General features: G+C 38.3%; 1 protein-coding gene across 1 annotated transcript in view; it reads left to right on the top strand.

Annotated features, from left to right (window-relative positions):
- The first annotated feature begins 11,518 nt into the window (after positions 1 to 11,518).
- LOC107692013 (ventricular zone-expressed PH domain-containing protein-like) overlaps positions 11,519 to 19,375 on the top strand; it is a 15,342-nt gene continuing 7,485 nt past the window's right edge. Inside the window, exons 1-2 of the mRNA XM_016490887.1 lie at positions 11,519 to 11,524; positions 11,872 to 11,989. Of these exons, the coding sequence (XP_016346373.1) occupies positions 11,519 to 11,524; positions 11,872 to 11,989 (124 nt within the window). The remainder of the gene's footprint in view (positions 11,525 to 11,871; positions 11,990 to 19,375) is intronic.

Raw genomic sequence — 19,375 nt, 5'->3', positions numbered from 1 at the left:
GTCTCCACCCTGGGCTCCACCACCACCTGCTCCGCCGCCGTCGGTCGACCCCCTGGAGCCGTCAGCCCTTCCTCCACCATGGGCCACCATCCTGGCTGGGGTCAGGGTCTCGCCTGGCTCCTCCTGTTCCCTCCTGTCTTCTCCCTGGCTCCTTACTCTATCTGATCCGCCCTGGCTCCTCCTGTTTCCTCCATGGCTCATTCTTCCGTCGTCTCCATCCTGGACTCTGTTCGTCGTCCTCCTCCCAGGTGTCCGTCCTCTGCCCGAACCTCGACCTGTATTGTCTGCCTGCCTTCCTGCCAGCCCTTTGCCGTCCCCTGTCACCATCCCATATCCACTCCTTTGTCTTCCTCCTAAGTCCCCCTCCATCCCTCCCTTTGTCTCTGCAGCATGAGGTCGCGCCTTTCGGGAGAGGGTCGAACTGTCACACCCCAGAACTGTTTTTGTTGTGTTTTCATCCCTCATGTGTTCATTGACCCAGTTTCTGTCTCTCTTTGATTAGTTAGTTCACCTGTGTCTTGTTAATCATCCTCACCTGTCTGTCCCTCATTAGCTACCCTATTTAAGTTGTAGTCAGTTCACTGTTTGGTTGTCCCGTCTTCTACGTCCCTACGTGTGTCTCCTGCCTGTCTGTCGTGGATTTAACCTCTTGTGGATTTATTAAAAGACTGTTTGCATTGATCTTCATCTTCTTCGTGCGTTCATTCCACCATAGCGTGACGCATACTTTTTACAGTGTGGTACATTTTATTCCACAGTGTTTGCACAAGGTTTGAATTTATTTGACATTTTTTACAAAACTGTACAAGAGAAAAAAAAACCTTCCCATTCATATTTAAAAAAACTGTAGGGGATAAACAAACTTAAGCATTCTCAAGGAACAAAGATACTTTTTTTTACTGTAGACAGACCATGGGTGTACTTTATTAATTTTAATGAATGAATCTTTTGCGAATTCTGTTGAGATGCCTGAACTACTCACTCAGTCCAGTGTTCAGTCATGTCAAACTCGAAATAATGAATGAATCATTTGCGAATTCTGTTGAGATGCCTGAACTACTCACTCATTCCAGTGTTCAGTCATGTCCAACTCGAAATGAGCCAAGAGCCGGGAAGTAATATGATCATGTTTGAGTGCAAATTGTACTGTTCATAATGAGGAAAGTTCCCCAAATACAAGACAGAATCATTTGTTTTATCAGTTTGTTTCCAATCTTTAAGGTCAGTGTGACACTAAGATTTGAGTTTGCTAGTGTAACGCCGGCTGCGTGGACAGGTGGCAAAAATCATGTGTAAACCTGTGTTTTAGTGGATCAGAGTGGGCCGTGGAAATTGGATTAAATGGTAGAAGGCACAGGGTCATATGCCTCACAGGCTTGAGAGAGTGTGAGTTAAACTCACCAGCAGTATGCCTTTGCAACTATTTGATTTTTTTTCTCTACTCAGAAAAGAATTAAGTAGACAAAAATAAAATTGCAGGAGGTCTTTGAGGAATTTTTACCACACAACATCTTGAAGACATTATAAGTGTGTCACTTTGCTAATGATAGATGACACTGAAATAATAGTAAATAATGGAAACTGCTTGAATATAGAAAAGCCCCTTTGCCTCACATCACTGTATTTTACTGACTGGTGGATGGGATCCTATTACCATCCCTGTGTGAGTGTATATGTGCTTGTGTTGTGTGTGTTAGGCAGACTAAGCCTCTATAAAAGGACACTGGGAAGAGTGTTGCAATGGTATCCATTACAAACAGAAGGACCTCTGTTACTTTTCCGGTCTCCACAGGATAATGATGACATGTTAGCTAGTATGTAGTAGGCCCCATGGTTTTGGCTGTTCTCCCCTGACGTTTTTGCACATCTGGGGCTTAGCGTTTTCGGTGCACATGTACACTGGGGTTTTGAGAGTCAAGGTTGGTGTTGACGTGTTTCTTTTGACATACTAGAATAGCGTAGTCTCATTGTTCAGCTCTGTTTCCCAAAGCTTGCAGGCTGCCAGCCCAGATTGCCCAACATTTTGGATCAGAAAAAGAAAGTGAAAATTAACTTCCAGGCGTGTTAAATGCTATCGGGGACCTCGCTGTTAATTATCCAACCACCCTCAATGTGTTATATGTCTCTGTGATTCACCGGACTGACTGTTTGTGAATGATTTTAATGCACTTAATAGTTTTAGTATTAGTTAAAGGCATGACATTAAAATGGCAAGATCTGTCATTAAAATTTAGATGGTAGAGTAGGGGGTGTAACGATATGCCAATGCCACGGTTCAGTTCATATCATGGTTTTGGAGCCATGGTTTGGTTCTGTTTGCTGTGAGGGTAGGGTTCATGGCATGGCACCAGCCACATGATCACTTTTAACTTAAAGGGATAGTTCACCCAAAAATTAAAATTCTGTCATTAATTACTCACCCTCTTGTCGTTCTAAACCCATAAGACATTCGTTCATCTTTGGAACACAAAATAAGTTATTTTTGATGAAATCCAAGAGCTTTCTTACCCTGCATAGACAGCAACACAACTACCATGTTCAAGGTCCAGAAACGTAGTAAGGACATCATTAAAATAGCCCATGTGACATCAGTGGTTCAACCGTAATTTTATGAAGCTACAAAAATACTTTGTGCGCAAAGAAAAAAAAATATTTATTCAACAATTTCTTCTCTTCCGGTCAGTCTCCACTGCCATTCACGAGAGTACCACGTCGATTACCATGCGCGTGTAAGTCCGACTCGGAAGAGAAGAAATTGTTGAATAAAAGCGAAATTTTTGTTTTCTTTGCACACTAAAAGTATTTTCGTAGCTTCATAAAATTACGGTTGAACCACTGATGTCACATGGGCTATTTTAACGATGTCCTTACTACGTTTCTGGACCTTTTAACGTGGTAGTTCCCTTGCTGTCTATGTATAATGCCTAAATAATGCAAACAAGTTATTGGACAACATTTCTTAGACTACATAATAAAAAATGCATGTGTCGTGGATAAATAAAATTGAGTAGCCGGACAATAAGGAAATTATTTTAATCAAATATATAATAACTCATTCTGACACTCAGGGGTAGCAAGCAGTTTGAGAGGTGGCTGTGTGCACTTTGGCTGAGAGAGCATTGAAGACCGTCTCTCAGAGAGTGCGCAAGTACTTTATGGGTTAAACCTCTGGGGTCTGAGGGGGTTTTGGGGCCCTGGAAAAGTTTTGACATGCCCCGACATTTGTGTTTTTTTAGTATCCTAAAAACATATGTCTAAAGTCTGATTACATTGTAATCAGCACAATCTGTGCTACAGTAATATGTGAGCAGCATGAATGTACATGTTTGTGTTTTTGAGAAAACAGCATTTATGCGTGGTTAGTGAAAAACTAAATGTTGTAAGTCACTGAAATAAGGCAATGAAACACTAACAGAACATTTGTTCACAAGACTTCTGAGAACTGGATGTGGTAGACTAGATTTTTTGCTACAAAACGATGTGAAAATCATCCTGCACACTCGTTCACAGAAAACAATTTATTCTAAACACTGGATCAAGTTGCGCATTGCGTCTGAGGTCAATTCTGGGTTATTCCTTCTGGGTGTGTCTTCTTCCAAAAACTAAAAGTATCCTAGATGAACTTGATAAATCTTCACGCTTAGTTTACAGAGGTGATGTGGGCGTTTACATGTTCGAGCATCTCACATGAATGTGCATCATTTGAATAGTGCAGCTGCTCGTGGGCATGATCACATTACATATTATAAGCTTAGATGGGAAAAACTGTACCTCTCGTTGGTTTCATATGGATTACTTTATCAGAGAATACTTTATTTAAAAGTAGACACTTCAAGCTTTCTATACATATATTTATCATGTCTGTGAGGCAAGTATTCGATGAGATTCAGGTTGTTGTTTGAGATTCAGGTTGTTGTTGAGATTCAGGTCGTGCCTGTGAAGAAAGTTGACAGAGACCGAGACGGCAGAGAGTGCACCCTGTTTGTTTTCTTTATTTTACAAAAGCACATTGTTTTGTTGTTATTATGACTATACACAAATAAAAGTAGATCCTTTGCAGTTGCAAATGATGCCTTATATTTTTTCCGTACCATCAAAAATGACGGAGTATTTTTAGTTCTTTCTGCGGTCATCAAGAAAAAATGTGACAGACCACACTGGTGCAGTCTTCGACCCCAGAGGGTTCAAATAGCTTGAATATTTAAATTGGCATGACTTAAAGTGACGTACAAGTGACAATTCCGTCAACTGTCTGAAACGCACGCTAGTCTTGTATTGCAGAGCAAACTCAACGTGGAGAACGTGGAGAACATGGAGAAAATGTTTCAAAATGACTGATTGGCTCTGATAATGTTTGGCTCCAACCTACATGCTATAGTGCATAAATGTTTGCGTAAATTTCCTGCTTTATATTTGCGAAACCTGCGGCAATGTGTAGAATTATGCTCAATGCCTGCAATCCTGCAGCGAAATTCAGGCCCTGATTATACTGCACAAAATCAAGCACAAGTGAACTTAAACTAAGTTATGTAGTGAGAATGTGTAACTCCTGTGGAAGCGCTGTTTGTAACTTACTGAAAACGTCAGTTAAACCCTAAGAATTCACAATATTTTTTTTTCAGTAGTGCTCTTATTATAACGTTATTTATATGGCAGTCCTAGTTATTCATGTTCTGCATTTCTGATTTGAACTGTGCGCGCTGAAGATCACCAGTACAATGAAGCACTTTGATAGCAGGTTTTTAATCAACGAGGTTTACACAAAGAGAAAAATAACTCACTGCTCTTGACTGAAGAACTTTAATACAGTTGCTAAAATTCAGCAGTAATAAAATAACTTGAAATTTTCAACAACTTTTCACATCATATCTTTTTGCATTAAATAGTATCGATAACAGTATCGATAAGCAGTATCGGTGTCGGTATCGATAAAATGTAAACGATACCCATCCCTAGTTATGAGTGAACCACACACTTTCCAGCTGGTCATCTGAATGATGTTGCTGTACGGTGTCATTTATGTAAGCAGTCATGCCATTGGTGGAGCCAGAGGTTGACACACTGGGCCGCTCAAATAGAGATGTTTTCATAGCATTATAGAGACACAGTGTTTACACTCTTGTGGGAAATCAACCTAAGAAATGTCTACTTAAAGTTGTCTGCGCATTAAACTGAGATAGGCAAAAGTATTTTACCATCCAAACAATGACACACATCAGCTTTAACTACCATTTACAGTCAATTTGTCAAGTGTTCTGCTGATTGTGGGATTTTGAGAGAATCTTTGAAAGTCTACGTGTACAAATACATCACCTGCACATGGCCTGTCTACAGTCTAATTATACTGATGCAGATGTCTGTTCCTCCTTTTAACATCTTTATTATTAGCTTTGATCTAACCATGACAAACTGCCATTTTTGTGAGATTTTGCCTTAGACAAGTGTTCAACGAGACATATTTATTGTTCAAAGGTAATACAATCCTCAAAATTAATTATGTGAATTATTACCATTAGTAGGGGATTGGCCCATCAACAATATGCAGAATTATTAACAAGACAAAGTCTGAATAGGAAAATAGGAAAAGAGGCAAATTTGCACTGAAATATCATAATATTTGTATGGATGTACAACCTTTGACAATATAAAACATGAAACATATCCTTTGAAATATGGTCATTTTTATTTATTGATTGATTGATTGCTATCCTAATTATGCATTATTTATATGGTTAGTTACATTGTTATTTGCATCTGCCAAAGTTTTTTCCCAGCTGTTCGCAACACGAACAGACCTGCTGGCATGGTTGGGTTTGGACACAAAAGAGTGTGCAGGGTGCAGTGGGCTTTTTATGTATTCAAAAATAAAGTTCAAAAAGTAAGAACAAAAACACTGAATCAACAACAAGGCAGGGCAGGACCAGGCAACACAGCAACATTAGACAATGTAAATGAAGGAGGACAGGTGGGATAAACTAGAAAGGCACAGTTAAAATTAAAGATAAGATAGCAAATGGAATATAGAAACAAACAGAAGTTGTGTGCTCACACAAAACATGACAATATGAAAGCACATAACCAATGAAAATCTTCACAAGCCATGTGCTGCACAAACAATTACAACACAATAGCACCCAGCCAATGAAAGCCAGGTGCTCAACAAAAACAAAAGGCCTGGCAAGCAACATAGACTCGTTGGAAAATACCTGCCTCTATATACATTTCTGCAAAACTGAAAAAAATGTACCTATATGTATGAATCACTGCAGTTTCCAGTTGAAATGAACACTAGAGGCAGTAAAATTATTTTATTTATTTTCACACAAAGTATGATTTACAGGTACAGGCTCATTTACACAGTTGCTTTCAGAATATTATGTTATGACTTCAAAACAATTTTTACATCATGCGCGATTTGAAAATTTATACTTTTGAACGCTGTCATCACATATACAGCTTTATATGCATACGTTTTCTAATTCAGTAGGTTTGCTCGGTCGCTTACGCGATACGGCATTGCACTTGAGAGATGATTTTATATCACTTTTGCATTTGTTAACACTATCGGGTAGGTTTAGGGTTGGGTTTGTGTAGGGGATATTTCCAACACGATAGAGCATTAAACTTTAGCAACACTCCCCAGATGTTTTCATTCTGAACAGCCGCAATATGTACCTCAAGCAGCGTAATAAATACGCAGGAATATGTGCCTGTAGCAACGTATTAAAAACGTGCTACGGTCACATATTAAACGTGTGTTTTAGTGCCACTGTCTGGACATTTCACTTTGAAACTGCCGTGAAATGTGCAGTAAGGTACATAATAATGGTGTTGCAGAAATGTATTTAAATGCATGTATTTCCAATGATCCTGGGTTGCTGACAAGAGTACACAGCAAAGGAATGAACACTCAACTCGTGTGCTTACAACAAAAATAAAACATGCAATATGACAATGAGCCAAAACAAACCAAATAGGAGATCCAGATACCATGCCTTATATAATGCACCACAAAGACGAGAGGGTGCACAGGCAGGACTCTGGCAGAGAGCCCCGGTCAGGAGCCCCAGTAGATGGATGGACCAGGGAGGCTCCGGAAGATCAGGGACCCCAGATAATGGCCAGGGTTAGAGCAGACACTGGAATGTCCTCCGTGGCCATGAAAGTGAAAACGGGCAGTTCTTGGATGGCCAGGAACACCAGACTTAGACCTCCAAAATCACCGGACTCTGGATAACTGGACATGGGACCTCCAAGACCACCGGACTTGTTAAAGGGGTCATATTGATGCTACATGCACTTTTACAAGTTGTTTGAACTGAAATGTGTGTATTTACTCCCGACATCTGAGCCGCTGAAGACGCAGTGGATTACCTTTGTTTTTGAAGAGAATGTGCCCCCGATCTACATAAATGTGTCTATGTTCGTGCGAATCATTTGTTATAACCAAACTATGTTACAGACTTTTCATTAAGACCCTAAAGAATCATATCAACTTGTGGAAAATGGGCATCCTATGACCCCTTTAATCTTCTCTTGTGAAGGTGAGGTGGTGGTGCAGAGTTGGTTTCCTCTGGGAAAGCTGAAGTACACTCAACCACCTCTGGGGGTGGTCAGGGGGGCCTCAGGTGAGGCAGACATGAAACATTAATGTTGGGACTGAACCAATGCAGACAGGAGTGTCGAGATCCGCACGCTCCACACACAACACACAAGAGAGTGCACAGCATCAGCAAACTTGAGGCTGCAAACAAAGACAAGACAATATATGAGTTCTTAGTCAATAAGCTAAGAATAAGTGCAACCGAAGTGACAGAACCCTGAAACCTGCAACCTAATTTTGGGTTAACCACCAGTTCAAGGCCACTACCTTAGAGTGAACGATTTGGGTAAATCTTCAGTTCAGATTTTTGGAGCCCAGCTTTTAATAAGGAACATAAACCACGGCACAAATATCCCTTACTAGACTCCACATGTGAGAACATGTACACATACACACACATGACCCTCATTTAGATCTATGTACTTGACTCATCTGTAAAAAATACATCAGATGCAATTTGTGCTATTTGAAAGGTTTTCATGGCACAAATAATCAAATGCACATTACATTTCTTGCTCGATTCTTACACTGATTTAGTTGGCGTGAAATAAGTTATGGCAGAGCAATAGTAAGATGACTTGACTGTTCTTGCCAGAGAGGTTGTCCGTGGGGGTTTGAAAAATGACCTGCATCAATCTACAGGCAAGCAAAAAGAGAATTTAAACATAAGATGTATGATGGATGGTCTTTCATCTGCCTTTGCTTTAAACTCAGAGAAATAAAAGCTCTCAATTGTGATAGTCACTCACAGGATAGGTGAAAATGAAACTCTTGTCTACCTTAGGGCTTGAAACAGGTTTCTTAGGGCTTGAAGCAGTTTCCTTTCTAACAAATTTGGCGTTGGTCTATTGTCAGGGGAAGTTGGCTTTACTGTGTCCCCCACCTTAATCTAAGTAATGTGCTGCCATGCTGAAGGAGATGGTGAAAGCTCTTTCCATTCATCTTTCTGAGCCTCAGGTCTGAGAAAGCTGGAATGAATGATGACCTGGTTTTATTCACTTGAGGTGAAACTGTGTGTAATGTAGAAAGTAGAAAATCAGACCTTAATGGAATAGTTCCCCAGAGCTCTAAGAAAATAATAGAAAAGCTCTGTATTACTCAGCTTTATAATTTTAAAGGGATCGTTCACCCAAAATTGAAAATTCTGTCATCACTTACTGATCTGTATGACTCATCTGCAAAACACCAAAATTTTTTTGAAGAATGTTGGTTTTGTTTATCATTGACTTTCATTGTAGGAAAAAAAATAATTTTTCTCAAAATAACTTTTAGGCCTATTTTCCACAAAAGGATTTCAGACATAGCTTTGTGTGATTTAGGTAGTTTGATTATCCGCAATTTATCTCCCTCATGTTGTTCCAAACCATCTTTGTAATGATATTTGAAGATATTTTTTACTGAAACCCGAGAGGTTTCTGTCCCTCCAGTGAAAGACCATTCAACCAAAAATTCATCAAAAGTCATCGTAAAAGTAATCCATATGAAGTCTTCTGCAAAGTCATGGTCACTTTATTTGATTTTTTTCTTTTTTTTTTTACAATGATTTAAGCCCATCAAATATGGTCAACGGCAGCTCAGCCATACATTCTTAATGCACAAGAACAAACCTTTTTTCTTTCACAGTGATCTGTCATGTTTCATTAAAAATATCTTCATCTGTGTTTCAAAGATGAATGAATTTCACATAGGTTTGGAACGGCATGAGGGTGAGTAATAGATGTCAGAATGTTCATTTTTATATGAACTATCCCATTAAGGGTGGAGGCAATGCACAAGCCAGTGATTGTAATTTCTTGTGAAGGACTTCTGAAAAATCCTTGTTTTTCTCCCTACTCTTCTGTGTGATGTTTGTAATCGTCTATTTCCAGAATACCTCAACTCAGTATAATAGTCACTTCACTTATTTTGATATCTGTAAAAACAGATAATTTTCAAATATCATTGGTTGTCTTCATTTTGGCAGACTGCTCTTCCTAAAGGCCACACACCCTCACATCCATTGGAAATTCTAGTAAGCATATTTAGATGTTGACTCTCATTGTTCATTGGTGTCTAGCTGTGCCGTTGACTCTCTAATACGTAAAGTAAATCCCAGATTGTCATTACGCAGCTGTTTCAGTCCATTGATGGCTTTCCACAAAGACTTAAGAGACAGATTGTAGGATAACTAGTGCTGTCAAATGATTAATCGTGATTAATCACATCCAAAATAAAAGTTTTTGTTTACATAATATATGTGTGTGTACTGTGTATATTTATTATGTTTATATAAATACACACTCATAGAGTATATATTTTGAAAATATTTACATGTATATATTTATATTATATATAAATATATTTAATATACAAATATAACATTTTTCTTAAACATATACGTGCATGTGTGTGTATTTATATAAACATAATAAATATACACGGTACACACACACACATATATTATGTAAACAAAAACTTTTATTTTGGATACAATTAATTGTTTGACAGCACTAAGGATAACTATATCAAAAGTCTGTCCTGCTTAAAGACTTTTAACCCACTTAACCCTTAATTAGTCTTTAGTGGCTAGCCACAGCATATCACAACTCTCTCAAAGCTAGCTTGTGGTTTACTACTTTCCACAGTGTTGTAGGGTATCAGACCGAATCAGACAATCTAAGATTTGGTCAAAAACAAAGTTGAAACACGAGGAGCCGAATTGGAGAAACGCCACCTAGTCTCGTCAAACTTTACTTCTATTTCTTTACTTTAGTTTATTTTATTTTCCGTTGAGAGTTTAGTGTGTTCCGAGTTAAGTTTTGCCCAACGCCGTGTCTCTGAAAGAGTGCCGTCTAAACTTTAACTTCAAACCACAGCTCCCCGTCGTCAGCCAACGCCCAACCACTGGCTTCCCAAGACTGAACTTCCAGCCAATCAGCAACCGCGGGAAACACCCTTTTCTGCAAGGACAACAACAAAAGGGAACCCCCCGGATACAGGCAACGCAACGCAAGTACCTCCAGTTACAAGTTAATGTCTTAAACTGCTGATCTTGTTACTGTGCTAATAAATAGTGCTTTCACTATACTTTGGATATTAATATCCATTTCAGAGTTGATGTTATTCGGCTCGTTCAATTAATCGCTGGCCGTCTCAGTGATCAGCCGTAAAACAGTGATTCTGTCCAAATTCCCTTTAAAATCTTAAATGATTCCCTTTGAGCTAAATTGACCTGTTTCCCTTACAGTGTAAATCTTAACATTTAAATCAATATAGTGTACCTGTTCCAAAAACTAGTAAGCTGTCTCGCTGTTACTGTTTACATGCGCAAGGTAGCGCTTTTATCATAAATGTTAGCCATTTTGCTAGCTTTAGCTAGCAGCTTCTCTCCAATATTTTGCCCTTAAAGGGATAGCTCATCCAAAAATGAAAATTCTGTCATTAATTACTCCCCCCTCATGTCGTTCCAGACCCGTAAGACCTTATCTTCGGAACACAAATTAAGATATTTTTGATGCAAACAACGTATGCTGTTCTGTGTCAGCAGCACCGTATGCGGATACGCTGTTTACGTTGTTTACGCTTTGATCTGAACGTAAACAATGTATCCGCATACATACATTGCATATGTTGTTTACATATGTGATACTCTCCAAAATGGCGCTATAGGGTGACGTGGAGGAGACGAATTGTTGAATAAAGTCATTATTTTTGTTTTCTTTGCACACAAAAAGTATTCTCGTGGCTTTATAACATTACGGTTGAACCACTGATGTCACATGGATTATTTTAACGATCTCCTTGCTACGTTTCTGAGCCTTGATCGTGTAAGGATCCTTGCTGTCTATGGGAGGGTCAGAGAGCTCTCGGAATGCATCAAAAAGATCTTAATTTGTGATCTGAAGATGAGCGAAGATCTTACAGGTTTGGAACGACATGAGGGTGAGTAAGTAATAACAGAAGATTCATTTTTGGGTGAACTATCCCTTTAAGAGATATCTCAGCAAACCGTACCCACAGTAACTGGCAGACAGAGAGCACCTCAAAGTCATTGGATTGGCAAAAACAATAGTGTGTTGCTGTCTTGCTTTTTTGGTGATTACAGAATCTCAAGATATTGAGATATTGATGTCTCAGGACACATATTTTAACAGTGTCTATGCTATTCCATTAAAATGTGCAAAAGAAACATGGTGGCTAATGACTCTTTCTCTTGTGTGTTATCTTCAGTGCTGTGGAGTAGCTTCATCTGCTAAATTTCATCACTCCTTCTCTGTATTCACTCTCAGGATGTGGACAGTTTGCAGATGTATCTGGAGGAGGTTCGTTTCTTTGACCTGTTCAGCTACACTGAAGAGGAGGGTGGCTGGCTCTGTTTCATGTGCAGTAACCCTGAGAAAGCCACAGGTAAATAAGATTTGCTTCCTGTTGGTCTTGTATAAACACATGCACACAATCAATGAGTCAAACCTATGACAATATACCAAGGTTATTCAGTTGCAAATAACCAAACTTAGTCCCTGATGTGTGAGAGAAGTAATGGTGAGTCTTTTCAATGAATCAGTTGATGCTGTTCACAAAAATGGTCTTAATGATTTGTTCACAGCTTGGGCTTATCTGGTTCTCGAGTTCAACTCGCTAACTCGATCTGGTCACAGCTGTTAACAGCTCACTAGAGGGCAAGATAATCAGTGAATAACAGTGATGATTTTAAAAGTGTTACAGTTGATCCTTCTCTGACGTTAATGATTAGTGGCTACATGATTTTGCAAAAGCACATCAGGACTCCAGATGTCACATACAGCTTCAGTCCTCTGTTATGATTGCTGAAATCTGCTTTCCATGAGAAGAAAGAAACAATAAATAGAGGAGAAGGTGGTTTGTCTCGTTTCTGTAGCTGAGATAGTTTACATCAGTCCAGCATTAGGATGTTCATCATTTAGACAAAGAGGCTTCTGATCCCATTCAAGTGCATCCAGAATTGCTGTTGCTTTGTTTTGAATCTTCTCCAGATATACAGATGTGCTTTTTCCACAAGAACCAATTACATACAATGGAGAAGGTTTTTGCCTGTGGCCTGAATGTTTACCAAAAACAATGAAACATATTGTGAACTGGTGCACATAGAGCATGGCTATTTCATCTGAGATCATTTATAGGCATTTGAATCACTAAAAAAAAAGAAAGTCTCAGGTCTCAGCATTGATATTGCTGAAACGCGCCATCATTTTCCATGTGTTTAACAGAGCTTCTGCACTGCCGTCGGTGCAGTTTGCGTAGTGAGGTCTAAAACAATGTGTTCCTGTAAAAAAATAGCTTCATTGCTTCATAAGTTTCATCAGAAGGTCAGTGTTGTTTCACTAGCTTCACCAGCTAAGATTTGTGTGACTACTAGCAACATAATGCAAAACAACTTTTTCACAATGATATTTAATTTTATGTAATCAATTGAAATTTGTTAAATGGAAGTTTACTTAATCTATTTGGATCATTTTTGTTTGTCATAACTAATATGGAAATATGTATAGAGACCAACACAAACAGGGGTGCGTTTCCGGTACAGTGACGTAACTTGCTGCTAAACCATCATTGTATGCAACGTTGGGGAAATTAACTAGCTTCTCATGACTGTTTCCCAAAACCACAGTAACATGTTCACCCCTCCATTGTTTGAACCACATTGGTTAAACAATATACAGTAGCACTGTTCAATCAGTAGCCGATTTTGCATATTAAAGGGGTCATATGACGTTGCTAAAAAGAACATTATTTTGTGTATTTGGTGTAATGCAATGTGTTTATGCGGTTTAAGGTTCAAAAAAAGACTGTCCTTGCAAAGTTGGAATTGCCCCACTTTATAGAAACAACCTTTCCGGCATTGTAGGCTACATTCCCAGGTTCAGGAAACAGTCCTCCATAAAAAAATGCGCTGCACACATCTGAATATTTGGGTTGAACTGTTCTGGAACAGTGTTGTAAATACAACTTAACCACTGATTTCTAGTTGTGTCCTCTTTTGGAAGGCCAAACAAAGTAGTTTCGCTTTCACAACGCAGAACACAAAACACACAGCGTCTCTACGACATGGCGGCGGGGGCAGCAACAATACTACAGCGAGAATCAAAGTTACGCCTTCTTTCTTTGCATGAACATTTGGGCGGTGTTATGCAAATCTTCCCACACAGTGACGTAGACATGTGGGGGCGTGTTTAAACGAGGTGTTTTAGGAGGGCGTGGACGACTCTTAACTTTTATAAAGAATATCTCTTTGGGTTTGAGACTTTAGTCTTTGCAACTTTAGGGATCTTATCTATTCACGAACAGCTTGTAACACTCCAAAGAGAAAGGAAAACTTGAAATTGCATCATATGACCCCTTTAATCTTGCTAAATTGTCACAAAATTGGCAGATTAATGCTACCGGTAATGTTCCAACTTCTCAGCCCAGAAAACTGCTAATTTACCAGCACTTCTAATATTTTATTCTCAGTAGACAGTATTTCTAGGCTTTGGGTCTTTACTCTGGTTTTTGGTTGTTATTTTACTTAAGCTCAACAAACTACGAAAAATAACTCCTATATAATACTTGCGAGGCGGCTTTATAAGCGCGCACTTTGAATGTGACTGTGTGAACGCACAGAATACAATCTTTGGAGCGCGCGAGTACCAAATGGCTTAAAATACTTAAGATGTGCAAATTATACATTTTTGTGACAATGCAACAATGACCCGATTAGTCAAGTGACAGTTCTGTCAGCTGTCCCGAAATGCGAGTGAAAGTCTTGTATCGCAGCTCGCAGCAGCTCGTTGTAGTGCAGACGAGATGCGCTGATGTGAAGCGCGCTCTGAAAGAGTTCATGATTTCAAACTCTGGTTTCAACTGACTGATTTAATCTTATAGTTTGTGTGGATTTATTTGCTCATCTAACCTACATGCTATATTGAATAAATGCAGGAATTTCCCTCATTATAAACTTGAAAGCTGCGGGAATGAGTAAAGCTATGCGATATAGCTACACACAATCCCACACTGAAATTTAGGACCTGATTAAATATAACTCTATTATACAGAGATTTGAAAAATAAAATTCCACAACTTTTTAAAAACGTTTTCAGGCCTGGAAATTGCTGGTTTAAAATGTCATGGCTTTTCCAGGTTATTCATGACCGTACGGACCCTACAAGCAACTGATGCACGCTGTTAATCACTTAAACTGGTCCACCAATGTGATTACGCGAATGGTTTGTTACCTCTCCCTCCTCTAATCACATGCCGGATCCGTTACCCCGCTTTGTTCCGGGACCTCGCAGCCGGATCCGTCACCCCACTTTGTTCCGGGACCTCGCAATTTACAAATTAAGCACTGTATATACATATATATATATATATATATATATATATATACAGTAAATAGCTGCTCACCTCACACCTGTGACAGTTTGTTCTGATATCCCTCTGCCACCTCAACTTTGCTTAACCTTTGTTTAATGTTATTTCTATAGCAATTTCTAACTAAAATTATTTTAAAAACAAAGTAGAACCCACTTTATATTAAGTGCCTTTAACTACGGTGTTCTTACATTTAAATGAATCAATTGGTACAATGCACTTATTGTGTACATACCTGTTTTTATATTGTACTTACATTTAAAAATATTTACTTAATCCTCTTCTTCCCATGAGAGACGTAAGGCTACACATTTAAAAATACCTTCCTGTACTGTAGTTACATCTATACATCAATTGGGTTCACCATCTGTTTGATTACATGCAATTTGTAACTAACTGCATGATTTTCACTGTACATTTCTGTCATCAATCAATATCAATTCTCATACCCAGCGATACGATATTTGCCGATATCAACAAAATTCTACGATACGATTTAGATACGATTCGATTCAGGAATATATCGATCGATTTATCGATATTATGACATTATGTACCTATTTTAAACAACCATCTACATTTTTATTAACTCTCAAATGCAACCAAAATATATAGGGATGCACCGATACCACTTTTTCCAGTACTCGCCCGATACCGATACTTTTATTTTTAGTACTTGTCGATACCAAGTACCGATAACGATATTTTTATTGCATTTGTACATTTTTTAAATACTGTTTACTGATCCTGGGAGAGTAACGTTAGACTAAAATGCCGGCAGTTCTGACTCACGTAAGTACGTTTTCATTTATCATTTGCCACTGATGATTCAAACGTGAGTTTTGGGCAGTGTGGAGTAGCGCTTCTAGTTTGTCATTTCTCTGATCACAAATGCAGACAGGGTTTTATGTTTACGTGGCACGATGCAATGCAACGCAACGCGTAAAAAGACAGTATAAGTCATTATAATCAGTAATTATGTCCCCACTGGATGCAACAAATGCCTCGTTTGTAATGGGTTTTCATGTTTTTGTCTCGTCGTTCTGAAACAAAATTTTCAGAAATAGAAGTCGCCTTTTTTTAATCTGAAACGTGCTGCGATTTATATTCCAAAGCCATTCATATAATGCAGAAACACTCAAGCAAGCAAAACACGTGCAACACGTGCACGTATTTGTACTGATGCAGAATGAGAGGGACAAGCCTAGCGCATTTCACACAGGCTGCTAGATTTACTTTCACCAGAAAGTCGCGTATGCCTAAGGTTGAAAATAAATGATGTTTATAGTGAATGCCCCTATAAATGGTCTTATTTTTACGCTAGATTCACTTTCGCCTGAAAGTCGTGTATGCCTAAGGTTGAAAATAAATGATGTTTATAGTGAAGGCCCCTATAAATGGTCTTATTTTTACAATTTAGTTTTAATCGAGAAAGATATATTCACTCGACAAGCTCACGCATCTGCGCCGCCGCACGCTCAATCCACTCAGTGTTCTTTGCTTATCAGCTTGCGCACATCCGCTATACAGGCGTTAATACTGAATGTTTAACATTATATTCATTGCATACATATACTTCGTAGACATCCTTAATCTCTAATAACTCCATTCTGCTGTCTGTTGTTCTGTTGTCGGTGTTTCATTGTCTGAATATTGCACTTATTACATGCTGTGCGGTATCGGGCCATTTTAAGTACGAGTACGAGTACAGGAGCTCAGTATTGGGCCTGATACCGATACCAGTACCACACCGGCGATGACATGACTGCGGCGCCAAATCATTTATGTCCCCACGCATCATGTACGTCGTCACGCGTTGGATCGGTTCCTGAGATCGGCCAAGTTGGTGAGTACCGATCGAGTCATAAAATATGATTATCGGCCGATATCGATCTCCGGCCGATCGATCGGAGCATCCCTAGTTTTAAATATTGATAATCAGCAAATAAGCATATTAGAATGATTTCTGAAGGATCATGTGACACTGAAGACTGGGGTAATGATGCTGAAAATTCAGCTATGATCACAGAAATAAATTACATTTTAAAATCTATTCAAATAAATTAAATGATTTCTGAAGATTTAAAATAACTGCTTTCAAATAGAAGGCAGTTATTTTAAATAGGCCTAGTAAAAATAATTACACTTTTTACTGTTTTTGCTGTACTTTGGATCAAATAAATGCAGCCTTGGTGAGCAGAAGAGAATTCTATAAAAAAAAAACATTAAAATCTTTAAAAAATTCAAAAACATTAAAAACTTAACATTAAAAAGTTCAAAAACTTTTGTCTCGTAGTGTAGGCTGATTATTCTTATAGATTGACACAAATGTGTTTCAGCCAGAAAAAAGGGGTATGAAAAGTGCTCCGAGTCGCTGCAGAAAACAAAAAAATATATAAAAAATTGAACAACAACAAAAACTTGAAATGTTGCTTATTATTGAAAATGCAAATTCATTCTCTGCCAGCAGGAGGCGCTTTTAGAGTGATAAAACTGGCTGTTTCCCCAGTAACGGCTGTAATCAAATCAGCTCCGCTCATGAACGCTACTTTATCAGATAAAAATGAAAATGTCATCGAAACTTTTCTGAAGACAGGCGGGTCCCTTCAGAGATACATTCATATAAAACACCTGCGCCGCGTTTTGATTTTGAAACGTGTAGTGCCCATGTTTATTCAAGGAAGTCAAATGCCACAAATAAATCAGTGTATGGGAAACACTGGTAATGTATATCGAAATATCGGAAATTAGTTTAAAAATCATATCACCGTTATTGAAAAATATTATATCGCGATACATATTGATATTGAATTATTGTCCAGCCCTAGTCCTGACACATGAGTTTGGACGAGAACGCACACATTGGCGGTAATGCATAGATGGACACTGCTTGAAAATATGGACAGTGCCAAAACAAGGTGCCTATTTATACTACAGGTATCGATATTTTACGCGTGGCATCGATACATCGTATCGTTAGACATTTGATCGATGTATCGATCCATATCGATGGATCGTTACACCCCTAATTATTACATGCACGCAACCCTAACCCAAACCCTAATTCTAAACTCTAACCATATAGTAAGTACATTAATATTACTCAGTACTTAAATGTACTGTATAATTAATTACACTGTAACAAGGATGCCTTAAAATAAAGTGTAACTGTGTTTTGCAATTCAACAGGAACGCAATAGGTACATTGTACCTAACATTCATTCATGTATTCATTTTATACGTTTTTTTTTATTATTTGTATTTATTTATTTTTACATAAGTACATGGTAATTAAAGACACCTAATGTAAAGTTGTACCTAAATTGACCGAAATTTCCAATGGGAACTTTAAATAGAAATACCCATTAAAACCAGAATTTAATCTCTAATCTTGTAGCTAATTTTGTAAATTTACGTCTTATTTTGTAAAATGTTAAACCCAAATTATTTAAAATATATATATATATATATATATATATCATTTAACCTCTTCAAAACCCCGGATAAACTCTTGAACCTTTATCTTATGTGTTGTTTTCGACATGGAGTTGGATGTACTCCAACTTTGCTAAAATATGTGAAACCCTGTCCATTAAATGCTATAGAAGTGAATCCACATTCTTAGCAGGAGTTGAGACAGTCCTGTCTGACTGTCAGAGCTTCTTTCTTTAGTTACTCTAAATCAACAGTAAAGCAGAACGCTGGCCAAAGCCCAGAGAAAAATCTATAACATACACCAACCAGCAGAAAAATAAACACTAGCCTTCCTTTCCCTACAGTGACTAGCAATACCCTCACTGCATAAATTTACAATTGTAGGAGAACTGGAATAAACAATACTTACCTCAAAAGATATATTGATGTATTGCTAACATAGTGCTCCAAACCTCTTACTCAGACTCTTTTCCCATTGGCTGTTTTTGCTTTCTGTGCTACGTGTGAATTGGAACTGCCAAAATCCAGATTTCCAAATGAGCTGCATCCAAATTAGTATAATATACAGTTTACTGTAGGTTTGTACTTTGCTTGTGATGGGAGCACATTTGAGTACATCACAAACAGCTACAATGCTTTGGGACATTGTGTAATTTCAGAAAGACCAAAATTGCTTTGCTTGCTTTGGACTTGCCGAGCATCAGTTTTGGCCTCTGCTCTTATCATAGTGCATGTTTCACTTTCATGACCACAAACAAACTCATTTTTAAGTACAGTATCATATACACAATAAAATAAACAGAGAACAGAAATCTATTCTAGCCAAACAAATGTAATGCAGAATGCAGCGCAGATGCTTTTAATATTCTGGGATTTACGAAACATACATTTTACATTTGTTTTGCTCATGTTCTCACACACACACACACACACACACACACACACACACACACACACACACACACACAT

This window comes from Sinocyclocheilus anshuiensis, unplaced genomic scaffold, assembly GCF_001515605.1.
Source record: "Sinocyclocheilus anshuiensis isolate Anshui unplaced genomic scaffold, SAMN03320099.WGS_v1.1 scaffold569, whole genome shotgun sequence".
NCBI classification, from domain to species: Eukaryota; Metazoa; Chordata; class Actinopteri; order Cypriniformes; family Cyprinidae; genus Sinocyclocheilus; species Sinocyclocheilus anshuiensis.
The sequence above is the reverse complement of the archived record's forward strand: the minus strand, read 5'-3'. Positions and strand labels throughout refer to the sequence as shown.